Here is a 23,939-nt window from a genome sequence, read left to right as displayed (position 1 = left end):
ATCTTCCCTGAAGTTCTTATGAAATTTGGCAGTGAATCCATTTGGTCCTGGGCTTTTTATAGTTGGTAGTTTTTTTTTTTTTTTTTTACTGCTTTAATTTCATTGCCTGTTACTGGATTATTTAGGATTTTTAAGTCTTCTTGGTTTGCTTTTGGTAATTCATATCTATTCACAAAGACTAATAGAGACTTTATTCTGAGATTTGATCTAAGGACGAGTGAAAGATACTGAATGGAACTTGGAATCATCTCATGCTAGGCAGGTTTGACAACAGTCCATTGTAGTTGGAAGCCAGTATCTGACATTGACAATATCTTTCAAATGGCTTATTGATTTTGGGGTGGTAAAAGTAAAGCAACATAAATATTTCATGTGTCTTATGAAAATAAATTCATGGATTAGAAGAAGCAAACATCAGTATTCTCAGTTTTTTTGTTATTCATACTAAATACACAAAACTTCAGAGACATTACACATATGCTGCTTAACACTTGTGAGAGAAAAGAGGTCTTCATCTAAAATAATCTCAATTCTTGTATAATTTTTCTCCATGAAAAAATGCATTAAGCAAAGGTCAGAGTGTTAGGTTGTTTTTTAAATATGCACAGTGAGTAGTTCTGTTTCATAAATGTGATTCTCTTTTTATACCCAGTAGCAGAATGAAGTGTAACAAAAATATCTTGGAACTTCCAGGATGATGATCACTGTGATGGCAATGTTAATAGTTAATATTTATTTGGCCTGTATCTTAGGCACCGTGCTAAGCACAGTACATGCTCTGTCTGCCCCTGACTTTGCTATGAGATGCGTCCTAATGTCCCTATTTTAGAAGTGAATTAGTAGTTAGTAAGGGTAAGTAAACTGCACCAATGCTAGTTGTGATTGGTGTGACTGGGAATAGAACACAGGCTTTGATTTTAGTCTGTGCATTTTAAGCATAAAAAACCTGTGAGATGGACTTGCTGCTTTATTAACATGTGTAGTTGTATTGGTATTTGCTTTGCATAATTACTCTTCTGTTGAGTCACTACTGTATTAGACTGTACACTTTAAAAAGTAGGTCAGTGTTATATTCCTGTGTAACTGAACAGCTACATTGGAGTGTTCATGAATGACAGAGCCATCAAAAGTTTTGATACATAATGAAGTCTGTTTGGGAAAACGTGGGGAAATGATGTGTTTGGCCATTCTTTATACCTTTCTCGCAGGCTGGGGGCTGTGTTCTTCAGGTGGGTATTCTTCTCTCTTGAAATCATAGGATCTCCTCCCTCATATGTCCAACATCTGTACCTCTTGACTTCCATGTGACTAGTACTGAGATTTTCGGATGCACATCTTATGCCTCATGCTTGGTTAGACCATCAACACAGTTGTCCTTTCTAGTATACAGGGGAAGACAAAGCACATTATAAAAAAAGATAAGAGAGACAGCTTTTAGATGAATGTGAATGAACTGTTAAGATTGTCTGTCAAAGAAATTAAAGTTTTGGGGAAAACATCAATATTAGTATCAAGAGAGCTTCCTGGTTCTTTTACCTGCCTGGTATTCCATTGTATTTATTTAACCAACTTTAAAAAAATTCTTTTTGGATGCAGTACTGGGGATTAAACCTACGGCATTTGCAATGAGCTACATTTCCAGCTCTTTTTAATTTTTTTTTTTTTTTAATTTTGAGACAGCATCTTGCTAAGTTGAAGCTCAGCTTGAACTTGTACTCCTCCTGCCTCAGCCTCTCAGAGTGCTAGGGTTCTATGGGTAGATCACCATGCTAGGCTCTACCCAGACCAGTTAATGTGTACTTACGTTGTTTCCAGTCTTTTGTTGTAACTGTTATAACAGCTTTGTTTTGTTTACACCTGCAAATCCACAGGAAGAAGTTCTGGCAGAGGGATTTGTGCTGTCAGGAGGCGTGTTGAAACTCACTTTATAGACATTTACAAATTGGTCCTATTAGTGTACAATCCTACCAGAATATACATGCATGCCTTAAGAGAATAATCATTACATTTTTGATTGGAGTTATTATTAAGGGTGATGAGGGGACTGGAAGCACAGGACAGGGAGCTTTGGGAAGCTGAGATGGTGTCAGAGAAGAGGGGTGACTGAAGCAGGGTCTTGAATGCTGAGGAAGAGTTTTCTCTATAGCAAAATCAAGCAGAAGCAGAAGAACACATCCTTCTGTCCATATCTGACTGACTACATTAGTGTTCAGGTTCTCTCTGAGAAACTGCTGAAACTTGGTACACACACAGAGAACTGCAGACTGGAGATTTTTTTCCCCTTGAATTAAAGCAAAAACCGCTTACCTAGAGTAAGTGTGGAGTATGGTGCGTATGCTCACAGAACACAAGATTTTTTTTTGTGTGTGTGTGTAGATAAGTCTTGCTATATCTAACTTGCCCAGGTTGGGTTCCAACTTGCTATCCTCCTGCCTCAGCCTCTCAGGGGGCTAGGATTACAGGCGAGTACCGGGTCTCGCAATTGAAAGCAAGAATTCATTGTACACGTCGGTCCTCTCTGCAGACACATCTGCATGTCTGGACCTACTTTAAGCTGAGAGGTGAAGTGGGAGTTGCAGCCTAAGGGGTAACTGCTCACTTCCTCTTCCTGGGAGCTCCTCCCATCTGATTAGGGCTTCTGGTTCTTGCCTAACCCTTCCCACTCTGAGGGACACTGAACTTAAATACTGAGGCTCTACAATCTCTTTGTGAACCTTGTAGAGTTCCTGGGCCTTGATACCAGCTGTTAGAGATCTGTTTTCCACCAGCCCTTGCCTGTTTCCTGATTCTGGGCTGGGGCAGTATCTCTGAGGTCTTGGCACCTGTGCTGCCATTTCCTGGTTGGCTGGTACCAGGATACCCATTGTTCCATCTACCCCTATCCCTTGTCATTTGCGTCTATCCTCCTGCTTAAAACATGACCAGACAGGTGAGATCTTTGGCCAGCAGCACCCGTGCCTTTCTGGTTTGCTGTCACCCACAGTTCGTCTGTGTCACTGTCTGGACAGGTTTCTGCAGGGGCTTCCTTCCTTCTGCAGGCCTATTCTTTGGTGGACATGAGTGGCATGGCCAATTATTGCTTGAACTCTGATGATGTCATTTTTAGGTATCAGGGCTGCAGCCCACAGAGTGTTACAACATTCTTTTGCTTAGGACTATCCTGGAACTTGGTTTCCTTTCTTCTTGGTTCCATGGGGCTCAGAGAATGAATTCACTATCATACGACAAAAAATTCACCATCATTGTTAGTTAAACCAGTGATCGATAGATTGCACAGTAATCGCCTTCCCCTAAGTACTTACATTAAAATATAAGTAAAAAAGCAGATTCTGAGAAGGAATTCCTGTTTGGGTGAGTGGACTTGCTAACGATAGGCCCTAGCTGTGCGCTGGAGGAGTAGTGTGATTATATAATGGAAAATAAGCATTAGTTTTGGGATCAGTCCTGGTCCTGATTTTTAAATTAACTTGTTAAGTCACCAGACCATTCTGGGACTCAATTTCTTCATTTTCTTCCAACTCTGCTTTTAAATCTACCTCATTGCCTTAGACTGGCCCTTCAAATTATCTTCACATTTCTAAATAATTTCAATCTGGCTGCTTCTCATAGGTGCCAGGGACATTTCTGATTATTCCATACCCATCTCCCAGCTACTGTGGGTGTTTGGTGGCTTGTGCATACAAGCATGTGGAGTAAACACTGTAGAGACTTCCATGACAGGTTGGATGGAAGTCCAGGTTTCCATGGCAGAGAGAAAGGAGGGCACGATGTATTAATAATTAGGTCCGATCTGATTTCTCCAGGCACTGGCTGCACAGAGCACTGTTTTCACAGCTGACTGATGTGGCCTGGTGGGAATGTGTCGGATGCTTTGTGCGCAGATTCCAGTGAGATCATTGCAAAATGTGGTGATTCACGTGTGGCCAGTCAGTGGTGCGTGTTTGAGGCAGTGCTTGTTCAGAACATGGGAAGTGGGCTATTCGATTAACAGTGGCTCTGTAGAACCTAGTCTAGGAATATGTCTGTTGATAGTTTTTAGGAAGGAACTCTGGTGCAGAATATCATTTAGAATTTTCCTTTCCTGTGAATTAGCATTTGTTTTCTCCTGTCTTTTGGAGGTGATAGATTTAAGCTGTGAATTCAAAATCAGACCTTGCTCTGTCATTCTCACATTTGACTCTAGGGAAGAGGTGCTTGTCTGAAAACAAGATAAATCTTCCTTTACAAGAGTGATTCTCTGTCCACCTATTGCTCTGCTGGTTGTGTTGTTTCCACATAAGATTCCGCCCCACCCCCCCATTTAAGTATTTCTGGGGATTCTCAGTGGTGGCTTCGCATACTAGCCCTCAGCACGAGGGATTAAACCAGGAGTACTGCAATGAGCTACATTCATTCCCACGTAGGGTCTTGCTGAGTCACTAAGTTTTATAGACTAGGCTTCAACTGGAGATCCTTCTGCTTCAGCCTTCTAGAATGCTGGGATTATAGAAGTGCTACAGGTGCTACAGTATTTTTGTTTTGTTTTTGAGACAGGGACTTGCCATGTAGTTCAAACTGGCCTTGAACTCACTATGTAGACCAAACTGGCCTTGAATTTGTAGTGAACCTCCTGCCTCAACCTTCTGAGTATTGGGATCACAAGCGTGTGCTACCATGGTTGGCTTATAGTGGCGGTTTAAAGGACATAGAGTTATACTGGTAATGATACATTTCATTGCTAAGGCTTTAGAAATCAACGAGAACAATTCTGTTCATAATTTAAAACCTTTATAGTGCTTTTGAATGTTAATTTTTCAGTAACTATGTTTAAAACCAAAGGTAAAGAACTGCAGTTTGTAGGACGGATGGCGAGAGATGGCAGAGTAATGCTTTGTGTGGACAATGAACAGAGGAGGAAGCTAATTCTTGTGAGGATTCTGGAGACCTGCAGTTTAGATGACCACTGCATACTGGGGCAGGCAGTGCTCCTGGCATATTGACTGTTCCTCTTTGTCATTGTGGGCAGAGAGGTTACTGTCACTGTCACCCCATCCTCGCCCTACACATCACATAGCACTACAGGATGTTGGACATGGGCAGGAAGCAGGGCATTCCTGAAGTTTAAAGGCAGGTTCCACCACCTCCATGCCCTGCCCCTCCACCCGTGTTCCTGTTCCTGTGGATACAGAGTGATCTTCTGGGATCACCCAGTGAAAAGGAATTGCTAAAAAGCAGCCTAGGCACAGAGTGTAGCAGAAGGGAGTTTTATGACCCCTCAGGGCTTGAGAGTGAATTCCTACCCTAAGGAAACAGTGCAGCTGGTGAATTGCCGAGAATGGCAGTGTGTTAGTTACCACTTTGGAGAACCACAGCTGTTCATATACCTGGCCCTATTCTCTGAAGTAAATCTTAAAGGCTGTCTTCTCTCAGGCACCCCTTTCTTCTCCTGGTCTGGGCTGGTCTGGGAAAATACCTTGATGTTTTGTGGGAAGATTCTTTTCTGGCCTTTGTGGGAATCACTTGGGCTCTTTGGGTCTCTCCTGACTCTCCTGAAGCCTGCGTAGCACCTCCTTGCTGAAACTGTCTTGACTTCCAGGATCCAGCCAGCCTAAAGTGGGAAGTGACCAGGAGATAAATGCTAGGTTTGGCCCTCAGATGGAATGGCAGGTAGCGGCATCTTGTGTGACATCCACAGGCCACCAAGCAAGCCATGCCACTCTTATAGTAGTAACAGGATTCTTAGGAACATGATTCTTAGGGACACAATTTAAACCTCAGAAATAGTGCTGTTATGACTTGAGAGAAGATACAATTAGGGAAATGATTTCCACTTTAAATGCTGTGACATTCCTGAACTCACTTTCCTCTTTTTGGTTTTGTCATCATTTGGAGGTGGACTTTTGTTGGGTTTCTTGCATGTGCTCCTAAGAAAATATAACCCTGGCGGGGCGTGAGTGTGCACACCTGCCTGTAGTCCCAGCACTCAGAGAGGCTGAAGTAGTAGGATTGCAAGTTCAGGTCTTGCCTGAGCAATTTAGTGACTTAGTGAGACCCTGTATCAAAGTAAGAAAAAAAAATGGCTGGTGATGTAGCTGAGTCCCCAGCACCCACCCCATTAAACCCCTTTTGTTTTCTGAATGGTGAGTGGTTCCATTTTCAAAAGAACTGCTGATTCTTTATCCATACTGTTTCTTCTTGTGATTTTTGCTATTTTGCATACATCCAGATTTCATATTATTATACCAGAGTTCTAGTATTAACTGGAAACAGGAAAAGCCCTGAGTGACAGATTTGTGTCGTGTATATCTATCAGGACAGTTCTCATTGAGCAACTAGTATAAACTCAGTGTGTTTCACTGGTGGTCCTCTTTTCTTTTGGTTAGATACTGTGGATATCCTTGTTTCTAGATCAAGTTTGAAAGAGGCTCTGCTACAAATATTGAGCACAGTTTTAGCATCATGTTATCTTACTAGGTTGTGACTTTATGGGGGCCAAGACTAAGGCTATTTTAAATATATTCTGAGAGAATTTCATTATTGCTAATAATACCAGATATCTAAATCTGATTTTTTTCATTTAGTTTATGAACACTGGTTATGCACATTCCTATATTAAATGCTCTACTGAGGCATTTTTTCAGATTGTGAATGGTAACCCAGAGTAGGACACAAAGTCAGTGTAATTACTCCAAAGTAGTATCTAGGCAGGCGCTTGTGCCACTGAGCTGTATCTGCGGCCCCAAAGTAGTATCCAGAAAGTGTGTGGGGTGAGAGAATGAGGGAGGGGTGGAGGAGGAGGGGGAGGAGAAGAGAAGAGGAAGAAAGCACCTTTCCTTAGTTTTACAGACCTGTGTGTGGTGGTGGTAGGGTCTTTCTGGGTCCTGATGTGAATTGCATTTCTTCTTGTGGGTCTCAACTGAGGTAGAGAAAGTACCTTTGTAAAATTTAGGCAGGCATACTTTTTAGTTACTGCTCTTCTAGGAAAGAAAAAAAAGGATTATGTTCATAATCTCTAACTATATGGAATTTATGTATTGTTCTCAGCTTCTGGAAGTAATATTGAAAAGAACTAAAAGATAAAAGTTCACAAAAAAATTGGGAAACCTAAGGTGCTGGAGGGAGTATCCTCTTTTCCTGCCCCAGGCTTTATGCACACCCGGCCACTGTCCCTGGGTTTCTAGCACACTCTGTACTTCCAGACTTGGGCTGCCTCCGCCTGCTCTTTGTGGGGGGCCTGCTGTTATTTTTCCAGATGTCATAGCCTGCGCTGGCCCCAAGAATCTCCTTGCTGTGTTCACTTGTTGTAACCTGGGTTCTCAGTTTCAGGAGTGTTTTTGGCATTGTTACTGCTCATCTCCCCACTGATTTTTTTTTTTCATGGTGATGTCAGGGAGTAGAAGAGAATAGGAAGATTCACTTGGTATGCTGCTACTAAGGGAAATGTGAAAATGCTAAGTTCCTTCAGTAGGGCATCGAAGAACACATTCTCTTGCTTGTGTATGGAGTTGCTGTGAACTGTAGACAATTTAGAAAATAAGATAAATGGGAGTCACAGTTCTACCATCTAGAGATAACAGTTTTCATTTTGATATTATCTTACACTTTTTTGTTTTATATAGCTGATTGTATGTATATTATCACTAGCTTTTTAATGGCAAATGTATTACCCAAAAGTTAATTTTTAGAGAATATGATAAAACCTTGTAAAAAAGCATTATTATGTAACCTTTATTTCAGCATGTGTACATTTACACATTCATGCATTTCTGTTTTTCTTATATTCATGGTCATTGGTTTAAAAGATGACAAATTTAACTCATTTAGTTCTTTAATAGTCGTTAAGGGACATAATGCTGCCTGCTGTGCTGTTTGCTTAAAAGATACATTAAGATGCCTCCGATGGGTTATTGTAAGTGATAAATTTCCAAATATACAGGATATGATTTTGGTAGTATTGTTCGGCGAGTGGCGACAAACATACAATAAATAAGCCCCAAATACAGTAACAGTGAGTAATAATTAATAATAGCTAACATTTGTGGACACACACAGCGTGTTAGGAATTGCCTGATATTTTATCTATGGTAACATGTTTAGTCTTAGAGCTAGCATTAAAAGCTCAGATCTCTGACCAGCGGTGAGACATGGTCCTGGAGCCAGGGACCTGAGACCTGAGGGTGTCCACTTTGAACTGGTGAATCCATAGCCTCAGGCAGTCTCTTCCTGCTCTCCTGAGCCCTGAGCCCTGTGACCTGGACTAGTAACCCCTCACTAGCCTGTTCCTGTGGTTATAAAATAGGGTTAGTAAAGCATTTACATCGCAGGGTTGCTTTGAGGATTAAATAAACTACTGCAGGTTAGTGCTTTGCATGTTGTTGGACTTGGGTGTAAGTGTTTTATAAATGTGAGCCGAGAGGGATGAGTACGTTTCCTGTGAAAGACGTTAGTGTTAGGGAATTTCCTGTCTCTGGTCTTGGCTATACAGTCATTTGCTCAGTCAGTCATTTCTTATGGGAGGAGGCTGAGCCCTAGGTGCTTTTGGGGTCAGTGTGAGCCACATTTCGAGCTGCAGCTCCTCCTGATGCAACTTAATGCTCCCCCGTCTGCTGTTGTCTGACTTGTTACATGGGGGGCAGGATCAGACAGGGCTGGCACACTTTCTGTAAATATTTTATGCTTTGTGGGCCACACGGTCTCCATTGTACCTACTGGACTGCTGTTGTATACAGTAATGTGAAAGCAGCCACGCACTATGCTATGAACAGCTGTGTTCACATGAAACTTTATTGATCAGTACTGCAGCTGGAATTTCAGCTCCTTCTCATGCATCATGAAATAGTCTCTCCTTTCATTTTTCCCCACAACTGTTTGACTCTAGAAGGCTGTTCTTAGCTCGTGGATAATACCAAAGCAGGCGTTGTGGCCATGGGTCAGCTCTGGCTTCCCTTTGGCAGCAGGTGGCATGACGAGTGTAGTCTTTTCTTAATTCCAAAGACTGGAACAGTTTTCTTCCCTTCTTCTGTGAGGTCTCCTCACACTGACATGGAAGCAGTTCTTCTAGGGGAAGAGTCTTGAGCAGTTATTGCTGTTTTTCTAAGTTTTAGTCATTCAGGACATAGCTGGCAAACAACTTGTCATTTAGAATTTTAAACCCTGCTCATTGGGGTTTTCTGTTATATAGTGCAGGAAAAGTAAAAAAAAAATAACCAGAAGGTATGGTCCCTCCAGATGTAACAGTAACCATGTTTGCTGAAAGGCACTGCCAAGTATGAGCAAAAGAAAAAATGGATTAGAAAGGCACACTGTTAATAAACAGAACCCTCTTGTCAGAAAACACACTCGCTACTGTCTTTAAGGAGTCTACCATCCCCACAGCTGAAAATCAGACATGTTTCAAATTCTTTAGGGTTTTCTTTTTTTCCTTTTCTTTTTTGGATTGGGTAGGGGAGGTGGAAGGGGAGAAGTGATATTGGAATAAGGAAGTATAAGAAAGTCACGTTTGTAGTCTTTTCTATTAGATATACAAGTAGAATGGACTGAATTTGCTTTAATTAATTTAAGAATATAAACATGTGGGCAGAAACTTACTTATTACATCCATGAGGCTTGGGATTGCTGTGCTCCAAGTCACACTGTGATATTTTTCTTTCCAAGGATTATAGCCTCTTTCTATTCTCAAGAGCAGTGGGCTTTGTGGAATGGCACACGGAAATCTGAGCCACGGAAATCTGAGCCTCGGAGTCTGTTGTGAACTAATCACCTCCCTTGTGGGCGCTGGACTCCAAAAAGCCCAGGGGAGGCTTGTGCTGGACCCGCAGAGCACAGCTGTTTCCTTTTGCTCCAGGAATCGAAAGGACGGCCTTGACTCTTGGATACCATCACATAGACTCCCTCTGTTTCAGTTTTGAACAGAAAACATCCTGTTTGATCATGTGTATGTAACAGAATAAATATGCCTAGTAGAAAGCACATTAGTATTTCACTGACCCTGAGAATATTCTAAGGCAGTTACACTTATTTTCATAATATGGAGTATAAGTTAAGGAGATTAATACTTCCATCATTCTTATATAAATATGAGAAAAAATATATATATACAGTAAATGATATTTTCCATAATTTTCTCTTTATCAAGTAATTCTCTTCTTTTTTTGAGTGTTTTAAGATTGGCTTTTGGAGAAGATGTAAGAATGCTGTTTCTTGTATACCAGCTAAATTTTGATATTCACAAAATAGAGGAAATATTGCAATTTTTTATAGAATCTTGTAGCAAATTCCTAACTTGGTCAGATGTCTGGAGAAATCTTTCCAGCTTTTCTTTGACCTTGCCCTTCAGTAAGATATATATTTTACTTAATAATCCAGTACATAAACACACACATGGGGCACATGGAAATTTACCTTAGCCTTTCATATTTCTTTCAGAGTCTGCTGCTCAGCTTTGGCTGACTGGGCAAATTGAGGAATTACCTGTTTCAGCATCACATTTAACATATGAAGCCTTATGCTTGAGTAGGGATTGTAGATTGAATGGGTAACCCACATGCCTAATCTTCGGGCCAGCACCAGTAATACAAACAAGGCATGCCATTTGAACTTACTGTTCTCTTCATCTCATTTTGAAAAAGTACTCTAAAGGTAACTTAGTCCAAAGATGTGCTTTATATGCTGTGATTTATATTTTGTGCTTTACTTATTGAAATTCTTTTAATCACTTGAAGGCATAAATTACATTTATATATTTAAAGTAAGCTATTATAGTTGATGATTGTGAGGCTATCGATTTTAAGTTCAAAAATCATAAAGAGCAAAAATTACAGTTGTAGATTGAGAATTAATGTTGAGGTAGTGTAGTTGCTAATAATTTTTGGGAAACCATTGGTGGGATTGCTGTCTGCAGTTATTTTGTCACTGCTCAGCACATCTTAGGCCCAGGAGATGAAGAGGTACATTTTTACCTTGGTCAGTTTTTGTGACATAGGAAGGAAAGTTTACTAACATGCTGGCAACATTGCCACAGGCACTGTGCAGGCAGAATTCATGCAAAAGTGACTTGCTTTAGAGCGAGGATGTGTTTAATTTCACAAGAGGAGTCACATTAGGCAGCGCATACTTGAAAGTACCAAGGAATTTTTGTTCCTGCCCTTTCACATTAACTTTTAAAAATGAGTATACTTGCATTTTTAAAATACCATATTCATATTAATTAATTTATTTTTTGTTTGTTTGTTTTTTTTGAGACAGGGTCTCACTATGCAGTTCAGGCTAGCCTTGAACTCACTTTGTAGCCTAGGCTGGTCTGGAACTCCCAGCGATCCTCCTGCCTCAGCCTCCCGAGTGCTGGGATTACAGGCGTGCGCCACCACTCCCGGCTCATATTCAATTTTTTGAATAGTTTCAGACTTACTCTTTTGTCCCAGTAATTCATTCTATGAAAATGATGTTCAGCTTTGCCACATACTGAGTTTTAATAGTTACACATTCAGTAGGATGCCAAAATGTGTATTTGTTAAGTTTCTAAGATAGCCGGGCACGGTGGCGCACGCCTGTAATCCCAGCACTCGGGAGGCTGAGGCAGGAGGATCGTTGTGAGCTGGAGGCCAGCCTGAACTGCATAGCGAGACCCTGTCTCAAAAAAGACCAAAAAAAAAAAAAAAAAGTTTCTAAGATAAATGTCCATTTGTCCATTTCCAGTGAAATAAATATTGCATAGAACCATAATTCTAAAAAAAAAAAAAAAAAAAGTTTCTAAGATAAATGTCCATTTGTCCATTTCCAGTGAAATAAATATTGCATAGAACCATAATTCTACAAGGTATAGCGTGCCCTGGTGTATTCTGTCCAATTTTATTTATTTATTTATTTAATTTTTTATTTTTAAAGCTTCTAAATTAGTTTCACAAGTAGGTCATGACCTACTTTTTTTTATATTTTGTATTTGTGGGGATTGAACCCAGAGGCTTGCATACTAGGCATGCACTCTACCACTGAGCTACATTCCCAGCCCTTTTTAAATTTTGAGACAAAGTTTTGTTAAGTTGCCCAGACAAGCCGTAAGCTTGTGATGATCCTCCTGCCTTAGCCTCCAAGTAGCTGGGATTATAGGCATGTGCTGTGCCTGGGCGTGACCTGCATTTGAAAAATGTTGAGACAGTGTACTCCAGGAATAATGAGGTAGTTGGGAAGGGGAGACTTTTGTATGCAGTATTTTAGTCCTACAAACAGTGCTGATGTTATGTTCTTTCAACAAAAGCCAATTTAGTATCTCAAAGGCATGTTCAGCCTTGTGACAAATGAATTAATGCTACTGCTCAACAGTTTTTTATAGTGGCTGTGCTAGTTCACATTCCTGCAAGCAGTCTGAGAATTTTAGTAGTTCTCGATCTTTATTAACATTTAGTGTTATTTATATATTTTTTAATATTTTGGATATCCCTTGCCTGACACCAGAAGTGTTTTAGATTTCAACCTATTTCAGATTTTTTGAATATTTGCATAGACTTTACTGGTTGAACACCCCTAATCTGAAAATCCCAAATCCTAAATGCTACAAATGTACTTTTTTTTTTTTTTTTTTTTGGTGCTGTGTAGAGGATTGCACTGATTCACATCCCTAGCCCTTTCTTACTTTTTATTTGACGACAGAGCCTTGCTAAGTTGCCCAGGCTGGGCTGGAATTTGTGGACTCCTTGCCTTAGCTTCCCAGAGTGCTGGGATTGCAGATGTGCACTGCCACACCTGTTCAAAATGTAAAACTTGTTAAGAGTTTTAAAGAGCAGTTTTAAGTTAACAGTCCAGTTGAGCACAGAGATTGGTTGAGAGATTGCCCATATATATTTTTTTTGGGGTGGGTGGGTACTGGGAATCAAACTCAGGACTTTGCACTTGCCAGGCAGGTGCTTGTGCCACTGAACTATATCCCTGGCCCCTTGCATATATTGTATGCCCCTACATATGACAGCCAGCTCCCCTTGTATGAATTGCTCCTGTCATAATAATGCATATATTACAGTGAGTAAACCTGATGTACAGTTATTGCCCAAAGTGCATATTTTACATTAGGGTTCACTCTTGTGCCTTCTATGGGTTTGGACAGACACGTATGTCTACCTTTATAGGACCATGTAGAGTGGTTTCACTGCCCAGAAAGTCTCTGCATTCACTTATTTATCTACTGCTTTCTCCTCAACAACCCCTACAACGACTGATGTTACTATCTCCATAGTTTTACCTTTCTAGAATGTCACGTGGTTGGAATCATACAGTGTGCAGCCTTTTCAGATTAGTAGTATGCACTGAGGTCTCCTCCATCTTTTCATGGCTTGTTAATCTGTTTTTTAGTGCTAATGCTATTCCATTATCTGGATGTAACTTAAGTTATCCCATTGTTGCATATGTTTGACTTTAGCAGCCATGTTAGCATATACTAATATATAGTAGTCCTCAGCCCACTTAAATGAAGCCTCTCTCAAATGCCTCATGCCTCGTGACATTCTCAAGGGGATCAGTGAAGGGGTCAGCCTAATACACATAACTGCACTCTGATATTTTGGATGGTCATTCCTCTTACTGGTTTGGTTTTTGATGCTTTTTTGTTTGTTTGTTTGTTTGTTTGTTTGTTTTTTGGTGCAGGCGATTGAAACCAGGACCTTTGCATTGAGTTATACCCCCAGCACATTTTATTTTTTATTTTAAGACTGGGTCTTGCTAAGTCTCTAAATTGCCCAGCTGGAGCTGAACCCATAGCGCTTTGCTTTTTTCTTTGTATGTCTTTCCTTGATAGTGAGGGTCCCTTTTGCCCTGTCTTGGTGGTTCTCTCTAGGAACTTTTCCTCACTTCTTCACCAACCCAGAATAAAGCAGATTGGACATTTGACATTGAGTTTGCAAGCTAAGTGCTGTTTCAGGGCCTTGGAGGTGCGCTGACCGTACCCTGCAGTGGAGATTTCTTTGTGTTGTGCCTATAGAAGACCCTGTCCCAGATTCCTTCCTTCACTTTGCCCCTCCCACCACAGATAGGTTTCAGGTATGGAAGTCTGGGTCTAGCCTTCCCCCAGGGGAAAACACAGGGTCTGGCTTGCCCCTCTCTGTGGAAGACCAGATGGGCTTGGTGAGAAAAGGAAAGGGTAAGGCTGGCAAGATGAGCAGCGTTGGGTGCCTGCGGCTGCTGTGCTGACATGGGCCTTTGCTTGTCTTGCTTATGTCTCCTCAAGTCCTTCTCAGGCCGCACCATGAACATGCTGTTGGTCCATGCAGCATTCACCTAGAGCGTCAGATGGGAGGCTGGCCCTCTTTCTGGCCTTCACTCAGGTGAATTTCCTCTGTCTACACATAGCCCCCTTCCTTGTGTCTTTGTCATATGTAACCAGCCTGATCATAGATCAGGCTGAGAGAGCCCTGAAAGGTATCTAATCCAGCCTCCTTCCATACACAAGAACACAGCTCTTTAACGTCTGTGAATTTATATTCTGTAAATTAACTTGAGGTCCAGTGTGGTGGTGCACACCTGTAATCCCAGCACTCAGGAGGCTGGGGCAGGAGGATCACCACGAGTTCTAAGCCAGTCTGGGCTGCATAGCAAGGCCCGGTCTCAAAAAAAAAAAAAAAAAAAAAGGAAAAGCAGTAGATCACTTTCAATTTTCTTTTCTTTGTTATTTTTATTGGATTTTGCAATTTTTAAAATTTTGTTTTGTTTTGCTTTTTCAAATAGAATCTCTATGTCGTACAGGCTGGCCTTGAACTCACTGTGAACTTGCATCAGTCCTCCTGTCTCAGCCTCTCAGGTGCTGGGATGACAGGTGTGAGCCACCACACCTAGCTTCGTGCTTGTTCCTGATGATGTGTTCTGATGTTTTCTCGATTTTAGATGTCAGCAAGGAAAGTAATGTAGAAATAGAGAGCACCCTAAGTTCGCCTTGGCACTATCTGTAAACAAGACCTGTGGACCGGTACTCAGAGTTAATTAAGTGTGCTATAAAAATGATCTGAGAATGAACTATTCGTTGTTCTTTTGAGAGAGAATATGCATTGTTGTTAAACCGTAATCACGAAAGCCCTGCTTTTCTGTGCATTTCATACTTCTAGCTGCTTCTGTTCTTTTACTTCACAGTTGACTCAGTTTTGAGAGTGGAAGAATTAAAGCTCAGAACTTTTATAATGTACATATTAAAAGGCATCCACGAGAGGCTAATATCCCAATATTAAGCAATAAAAGGATTTATGTATATAAAAATTTTCTAGAAGGTTGCACCAATAAAATGTTCCTTTGTTTAATGTGAGGAGTTGCCTGCTGTTTCGTGCAAATAAACTGTCCACTTCCTTTCAGCTGTGAGCGTTTAAGTAAGCCCATCACTAGAGACACAGTTATGAAAATAAGCAGTTTAGTCACACACCACATATTTGTTTTCAGCTGCTTTAACTTTTACTGAATTTTACCTCAGCCTATTAAGTTGACGTTGGGTCTTGGTTCTAAAATTAGCCACATATCTCCTCATTCCCATTCCCTCCAAGGAATGAGAAAGTTCTGTCAGTACTGATTTTGGTCACAAGAGGGTTGCTTCCTTGTGTGACTTCCCTTTGGGAAGTTTGAAGCAATCAAGATAAGCAATCTCCCCTCTCTTGGACAATCAAGTCAGCAGAAAATATTTCTCCTGGCAGCGCCTCCTTCCGTTTGGTGTTTCCTTTCTCCAGATAGCTGTGGGTGTGCGTAAAAAAATACTGAAGACAAAGAAAAAATTTTTTCACTTTTACATGTTCCTGTGAACCTCCCTTAATCCAGCAGGAAAGATGTGGCACTAGAATTCAGATTGCAGGAATTGTTGTCTGATAGACACACCAGATCACAGAGGATGGGAGCTGCTCTTCTATATCAAGATGTTTAGAGGAAAGGGACTGATTCTTCCTCTCTGGCCCACAGGAAGTGATTGCTATTTTCACAGATCATGAAGGTCCTACATGCTCAGTGCAAAGAATGTAAACAATACTGTAAAGTAGAATGTGACAGGCTCCCATAAGTGGTGCTGACATTCACGGGTGTGTGTGTGTGTGTGTGTGTGTGGTTAATGTAAACAGGACGTATGTGGCATATCACTGTTTGAACCTGCCTTTCTGTGTTAATCAGCTTTTTGTCACTGTCACCAAAAACCTGAGAAACACAACTGAAGGGAATAGTCTTATTTTAACATGCTTTCTAAATCTGTTTAGTTCATGAAAAGGCCCTCTTTCTTTTTTGCTCTCTATAGATCTCACACTGTTTGTGTTTGTACTTAACATATTCATTTCACAAACATGTTGGGGCTGGGAAGTTGAACAAGTTGGAGTCTTGCCCTCACAGGACATCAGCTGGCAGATCTGTGGGTATCGTGCAGTGTTGTGGAAACGCTGCAGGTGGGTAGATGAAGAGAGGCGTTAGGCAGAATGAGGAGGGCACTCTTATGGTCATCTTTGCTCCATTATTGTGTGTCTTCTGTTTGGAGACTAAATGGAATCACAGGCTTCCTCAGCAAGTTGTTTATTTCCTCCATGGTACTGTGTTTTCTTTTCTTTTGGAAAGTATAAAATGCTATCTCACTGATTTAAGAACATTAAACCAGTGTAGATTCTCACATTAAATTTTTCATTATGTTAAGTTGGTCACCTTTTTATATAGCTCTCTGTGAATGAGTGTTTGTTTGTTTGTTGAGACAAGCTCTCACTGTGTAGTCCAGGCCTGCCTTGAACTTGTTATGAGCCCAGGGTGGCCTCAAACTTGTGGTCCTTTTGCCTCAGCCTCTCGAGTGCTAGATTATAAGCATGTGCCATCATCTGGGCTTATCTTTATATTTTTAAACTTAAATCTTAGGGTTAGAAGAACTGATTGTACATAAGACAATAAAAATAGTCATGTAGTTCCTGCTGTTAGGGGTAAGCAGTCATAGTCCAGAGGTGTGCATTTATTCTTGCATTCATTTAAAAAATGTTTTTAAAAAATATATCCTATGTGGAAAAGGTATGTAATTCAGGATAACTTCATCTAATGGGCTTTTAAATAGGGAATACTGAAGGATATCAAGGATAATATTATATAGAACAAAATTTAGAAATGATAAAATTGATCAGATGTTGCTTTTCCCTCTCTTTTAGGGCAAGTTAAAGTCTTCAGAGCTCTATATACCTTTGAACCCAGAACTGTAAGTATACAGTTTTTAGCTTTAAAGTTGACATTACAACCTAAAGTTATTTCATTTAAACATTTCCTTGGCCCTTGGCCTGCTTTTTCTTGGGTGGACATAGGAAATTCACTGCTGACCTGAGGGGTACAAGCTAGCCCCCAAGTTGATGTATATGTCCTCCAGGGACTGCTGTTCCTTGCATAGTGACACAGCCCGCTTTCAGATCACCAAGTGCTCTTTATATGAAGCATGATGACCCTATCTTAGCCTTCCTTCCTGCAGATCATACACTAACCTTCCCTTCCTCCTGTGACATACTTCAAGTACCTCACATACTTCAAGTACCTGATCTCCAGTTTCTGCTGTGTGCATTTTTCTATTACTGTAGTTTCTGGTATCATCCATAAAGCCACCCATCCATCCATGGTTCCTCGAGCCCATAGTGTTAGACACTGGTCCAGACTTTAGGGTTAGTGCAGCACCAACAGAAAAGGCTCGCAGAGGTGTTGCAGTGGGGAAAGACAGACAGTGGGTGCACAAGTGGAAGTAATATTGGGGCCAGGCACTGTGGAGAGGAGGAAGGAAGGTAAAGGGAAGAGGCTGATGGAGGAGAGTTGCCAGGGATGGACTTTTTATAAAGGTGACTTGTGAACAGATACCTGCAGGAAGCGGGCAAGCAGAGGGCAGAGCAGGGCAGACAGTGCAGCCTGGAAAACTGTGACAAGAGAGCAGCGGGCGGGAGACAAGTGTGGGGAGGCCAGGGCAGATTATGTCAGGCCTTGTGGGTCTCCTTTGGGTTTTGCTCTGGGGAAAACGGAAGCAGTTGGAAGGTTCTGAGTATGGGGTTTATTAGATAGTGATGTTGTAGAAGAATTCCTCTGAGTTGCAGAAAGCCACCCAGAGTTGGAGGGTTTTGATGCCGCAGTGATTCAGTGAAGCAGGAGTTCAGATAGGAGGCAAAGAAACCAAGAAGGAACTGTCGTTGCTTCTCCTCCCTTGTATGCTGGAGACTAGCGCCTCCCCTCCATGGGCAGCCAGCTTGCCGTCAGCTTCATCTGAGTTTGCCTGGGCCCTGTTGTTGCTGGCATCAGAGGTGACTTCTGAGCACCGATTCACCACCATCAGGCCAGGGCCTGCCTGCAAACCCCAGATCTGTCATTTACTTGCTGTGTGAATTACTTAACCTCCGGGCCATCAGTTCTTCATTTGGAAATGGATTACTCTTGGCCACTCCACAGTGGAACCTTCCTGTGGCCTGCTACCATGGTGCGAGGAATGTATTCAAAGCCACCATGTGATAAGCACTGCAAAATGGTGGCAAGTACTGTAGCTAATATGGGGTGTGTGCATGTGCAGGTGAGTCCTCCCAAGGCTCACCTGCAGACAGAATGTTTCTGGGTACAGGCAGAGTTGGATGGGCATTTCACTCTCACCTAGAATTCCAGCGACATTTTCCTGTGTTAGCAGTGTCGTGTGTTAGTTTCTGAGGACTGCCATAGCAGAGTGCCACAGACTGCATAGCTTCAGCAACAGAATATTTCCCTAGAATTCTGAAAGCTGGAAGTCGAAGTCAAGGTGGTAGCAGTATTGATTTCCTGCAGCCTGTCTGTGGCTTGTGGGTGGCTGTCTTCTCCCTGGCGTCTCTCCTCTGGTGTTTCTGCATCCTCACAGCCCCTTCTAAGGACGCCATTCACATTGGTTGGGGCTGCCCTAAAAACCTCATTTTAACTTAATTACTACTTACAAGATCCTCTCTTGGAGCACAGTCACATTCTCTGAGGTGTTGGGGTTAGTATTTCAACACAGGGAGAAAGCTACCACCTGGTAAGTGTCAGCAAATGGTAGGGAAGCAGAAGGCCCAGAAGTAGTATTTAACCCCTGGTCACAATCATCTCAGGCCTCTCATTCTTCTCACTTGCCTCCTGGATTGCTTGTCCCCTGAGGAAGGTAAGAGTAGGGAGGGCCTATATCATCAGCTGCCCTCCCAGGCCACTCAGTGAGCGGACTATTCTCTGCCGCCTTCTTCAGTCTAGAATGGGACTTGCATTTGCTGAGTTTTGAGACTTGAGGTGAGTGCTGACTGTTTCTGCACACTCCCCTCAGTGTCCTTTACTGGCATCACCTTTGTCCTTTCTCACTGGCTTCCTCTTCCTCTCTTGGCTCCTCCTGATCTTGTGCTTCATTCACTACCAATGTACAGAGCCAGCTTCTCCACTACATCTGCATTTTCTGCTAACTGATGTTCCTGAAATGTGGCTTTTGGTGCCCCCGCCCGTGTCAGTCCTTATTTAACTACAGATGTGGTCCTCAGTATAACCCAGCCTCCCCTTTCCAGCCGCACTGTGCTCTGTTTCTTCCTCTTCTTGGACTGTACAAGCAAAGTCTGACCCACAGTAGAACTCATCTCTGAACCATTTCTGGACCATGGTGCCTAAGCTCAAAATGACCTACTTCCTCTTCTACAAGCACTTCTCTGCCCACTCTGGTCGGAAGTGGGGTACTTCTTCCACCTCTGAACTTTGGCATTGGGTATTGCAGTCACCCTCATGGCGTGGTGAGCGCAGGAGCTCAGCGCCTACGCTAGGCTTTCGAACTAGCTCAGCCTTGATAGCAGCTATGTAATATGGAGCAAGATCCCTAACTTCTTGTCTCAGTGTTCTCATCTATAGAGTGAGAGTAACAATAATAAACTCTTAGGATTTAAGTAAGGAGATGTCTAACTATTATTACGGAGGAGTAATTTTTCCTCTAAGAGGGAGTTTCTTTTCTTTTTTTTTTTCACTGGGGTCTTGACATAGCTCAGGCTGGCCTTGAACTCACTTTGTAGGCCAGGCTGACCTCAAACTTGCAGCAGTCCTGCCTCAGCTCCCTGAGGGCTGGGATCACTGCATATGCCGCCATGAGTTTCTATATTAATCGATATTCACAAACATTTTTGATGGGTTAATATATTGATTAATTTATCTATAATCTTCTGAGATGGAGTTTTTCCAGTGCTTAAAGAAACCTTAGTTATTGATTATACAGGAGGAAAGACACATTTAATGTATTAGGTTTTTTTTTAAAAGAGTGTACATTTAAAGTGTGACAATTCTTTTACTATTTCTGGCCCCGTGGGTCTTAGGCAGTGTTGCCCAGCCCAAAGCCCATTCCCTGCACTCCTCCCTCTTCTCCCTCCTTCAGTCCAGGTGTTGAAGGGGTCTGGAACAGGTAGCTTCCAGCTCCCCTAGGCCTTCCTCACCTGTGACATGCCCATGTTGTACTGCTTGTTAAATTTTTAATATTGTCCCAGAGCCAGTTCATTTACATTTGTTTCTGAGTGAGAATTTCTGTTGGACAATGCTAGAGCTTCCCTGGTCTTTCTCCTCAGTGACCAGCGGCCATCTTCTGTGAGTAGACAGACGTAGCATGGCCCGTCCCAGACTGGGTTGGTCTCCTCAAAATCATGGGCAGCAGGCCATATCTAAGGACTGAGCAGGGTGCTGAAGGATCTTTGTGAACAGGTACAGTGCCCTGCGGAAGCCTAGATCCACTTTTTAGCTGTGATTCCAACCCTGGGAGATAGCAACAGCCATGCCCAGCTGTCTAGGTGATCCACCGCAGAGGTAGAACATGAGGCAGTTTGTGGGTCCCAGTTCTTGCCAGCCCATTTCTCACCTGTCTTGCTTAAGGGGAAGTCCTGCCATCACCCAGACCTGTTTGGTTCTTATTTTTCTCCCAAACCACAGTCCAATAAAGTGTTCTAAAGAGGAATTGAACTGGAAAGACCAGTGTAATGACACATCAGTGTAGAGAGAACAGTGTCTCCCCCGGCTGAAGGATTACTGCTTTCCAAAGAGAAACAGGCAGGACATTGCCCTGCCCTGCCCTACCCTGCCCTGCCCTACCTTGCCTTGCCTCCTTGCCTAGCTGTGCCCTGCACGTAAGGTTTGCTGGACCCTGCTGGGTTTTCCAGCACCATGAATGGAGGAAGGAGCTCAAGAACAGGAATCCAGAGGCTGAGGTCAGAGCCCAGCCCGGCTCCCCATTGTGATCTGTACAATTTTTTTTTAAAACTTTGCTGGGTCTAGTTGTGAAATAGAGATTATCCCCATGACCCAGCCCTGCCTAGTGAGTAGTTGTAAGGACTAAATGAGGTCAAATGCACTGTGCAGGTTGAAGTTGCTGCTGCCAGTTTTGTTGTACTGCTTTATTGGGGTAGAGAGAGGGTGAGGACTGACATAATTTCCAAGGGCAGCGTATAACCTGGTCATGACACATGATGATCAGTAATGGCTACGCCTAGTGCTTCTGTGTGAGAAAGCGTTGGTGGAGGTTAGGAATGGGAGCTCTGTAGTCCTGACTGTTGTAGATTGAGACCACGTCTGTCAAGCACCTACCATTTGGTCTTGTGGATGCTTCTTATCTAGCTGATGGCAGTAAGAATTGCACCACATCATAGTGTTGGTGAGGATTAAATTAACATTGTGAATGCCCAGACAAGTACCTGGCACAGAGTGAGTACTGTAAAGAATTTATTTATTTATTTATTTTAGTTTCTGGAGTTTTAGTTGGTTAGATCTGAAATTTTAAAAGGTTATCACAGTTTTTCTAAGTTTTACAGGCAACATAGCATATACCAACAAAAGTAATGCCCTGGGAATCATGTTACCAAGAACATGTGGACTAGGAACGGGAATAGGTTACTGGCTTGTACTCAGCGATATAATGTTCTACAGCTTACTTATCCTCCTACCTTGTGGTTCTTCAAGGAGAGAGGAAAGAGGAATGTGGTTACAAACCAAGGAATGAACTGGAAATAGAGACGTGCTTACTTCACTGACGCAGTATTTTCCCTTTTCTGTTCCATGAATATGATGCCAGGAATTTAAAAGTAGGTCCTCACTGAACGATTTATGCCAAGTGTCCTGCTGGTGGTTTCTTAATGGATAGCATGAATACTGTAGGCAAAAATGTGATTTTATAATTATGAAATTACCTTGTACTGCCTTCAGCAGGCTGAAGGATTTGGTAGACCACTTTCTTAGCCAGATTAGAAAAATATTTCCTAGGTTTTGGAGGAAATTATTTTGCAGGTAGTGGGATTGTACCCCTGGGAACTATTGACTAAGAGAATAAACTGTGCACTGTCATTTCTTAGGATTAAAAAGAGAGAAGCCTTTTTCTACCTGACAGGAATCGACTGCCTGTCGTTGCCTCAGCTAAAAAACAAGCCTGACCTAACGGTGGCTTGTGGCAGGCACCACTGTTGCACAGAGGTCAGTAATTTAAAAACCGAATCAGCACAGAGCAGTATCAAAATGACTGGACTTAGTGGCATTTTCCAAATGATGCACTTTACCAGACCACAAAGGACAAGCATAGCTGAAAAGACGCTAGGACTTTTAACTGGGTTTGGTTTTATTTTTAAAAATTGGGTAAAATTTGTGTAACACAATATTAATCATTTTCAAGTGACTTTTTCGGTGGTGTTTAGTGTAGTCATGGTGGTATGCATGGTGATGGGAAGCTGCTGCGAAGCTGCTGCTGTACACGCAGGTGAAGCTTCCCTCCCTGGATGTGCACCTCCTGCTGTGTGGCTAGGTTGGGGACCCTGCTTTGTAAGCCACAAGGGGGCATGTGTAGAGTTAGTGGTCCAGGAGAGCTCTAAGATGGGAAGAGCTCTTTAAAAGTTCATCCTTACAAAACTCCAAGAAATACAGAGCCCCTGCAGAAAACTGCAGTTCTCATGTATTCTGATTTCTTTTTTACACCATTCTACTTCCGCCTTTTTCCCCATGCCTTAAACCTTGCGGAGTCTGAGTGTGTTAAAATTGCCAGAAGGTCTGGCCTTTCCGTCATGGGGTAACTACTTTGTCCAGTGGGGAGGCTGTGTGCTGAGAGTCCTGTTTCCAGCTTCTCTGAGAGTGATGGAGTTTTCAGCAAATACCAAAGGAAATAATTTGTCTCCCTAATCATTTTCTACATACATCCTATGTTGTTAATAATATTGGTCATTGATCATCAAAGCATTTTAGAAACAGATCAGAGAAAATCTTCAAGGCTTTTATTTTTTCCTAAATATTTATTTCAAATAAAATTAAAACTCAGCTCATTAACTAATTTTGTGTACCTTATGCTATGTGTAAGTCTGGTCCCTACATCAAAATGTAAATAGAACAGAAGGTTTAGGAACTTGTGTTTGAAAAGAACTCAGTCATTTGGGATAGTATTACTAATCATCATTTACTAACTTTTGTAATCGAATGTATCTTACATCTAAGTATTCACGTACTGTGGTTGCTTAAAGCATATCGTTGATATAGCCTTCATTTATGTTCAGAGGGAAATCATTATAATACTAGTATGGATCAGCATTGAGCTAACTTATCATACAAAGTCATATGTGTATGGCCTACCCTGCTACTGAGAAAGGGAAAAATGAGTGGATGAAATAATTTGTTTCACTAGTATGATTTTGATTTGCATGGAATAGTAGCTATAATCTGAAGTATCAAACCTTTTTAAAAAGTATTTTTCCCACTGATATCATCAAAGTAATACTTGCTCATGATAGAAAATTTCCTGTGCATATTTTATGCATAATTGTGCTCTTATCCTGTGTGAAATTTTGTGCCCTACATTTTCCACTCAGCCTGATGATGTGAACATCTCCAGGTATCTAAATTCACTTTCACTAGGTATTTCCCTGTTTACTCAAAAAACCATGGTAGATGATATCTACAGATGGGGAGAAGGTGCAGAGTTAAAGTGCTCGTTTTCGTCAGAGAAGTCATAGGACATTTAGTTGATACAGGCCAGAGCTCTTGTG

The 23,939-nt window shown here is 41.9% G+C and overlaps 1 protein-coding gene across 4 annotated transcripts in view; it reads left to right on the top strand.

The window, feature by feature from the left end:
• Positions 1 to 23,939, top strand: part of Ostf1 (osteoclast stimulating factor 1) — a 49,837-nt gene that overhangs the window by 5,975 nt on the left and 19,923 nt on the right. For 2 of the 4 annotated variants that reach the window (XM_005408311.2, XM_013506531.1), the window contains exon 2: positions 17,100 to 17,146. In XM_005408311.2, coding sequence (XP_005408368.1) covers positions 17,100 to 17,146 — 47 coding nt within the window. Of the gene's footprint in view, positions 1 to 9,894; positions 9,914 to 16,399; positions 16,503 to 17,099; positions 17,147 to 23,939 lie in introns of those variants that run through there. The other 2 variants (XM_013506532.1, XM_013506530.1) reach the window with 2 other exon arrangements.

This window comes from Chinchilla lanigera, unplaced genomic scaffold, assembly GCF_000276665.1.
Source record: "Chinchilla lanigera isolate Chin_1 unplaced genomic scaffold, ChiLan1.0 scaffold00111, whole genome shotgun sequence".
NCBI classification, from domain to species: domain Eukaryota; kingdom Metazoa; phylum Chordata; class Mammalia; order Rodentia; family Chinchillidae; genus Chinchilla; species Chinchilla lanigera.
Note: the sequence above shows the minus strand (reverse complement) of the source record. Positions and strands in the feature narration are given on the sequence as shown.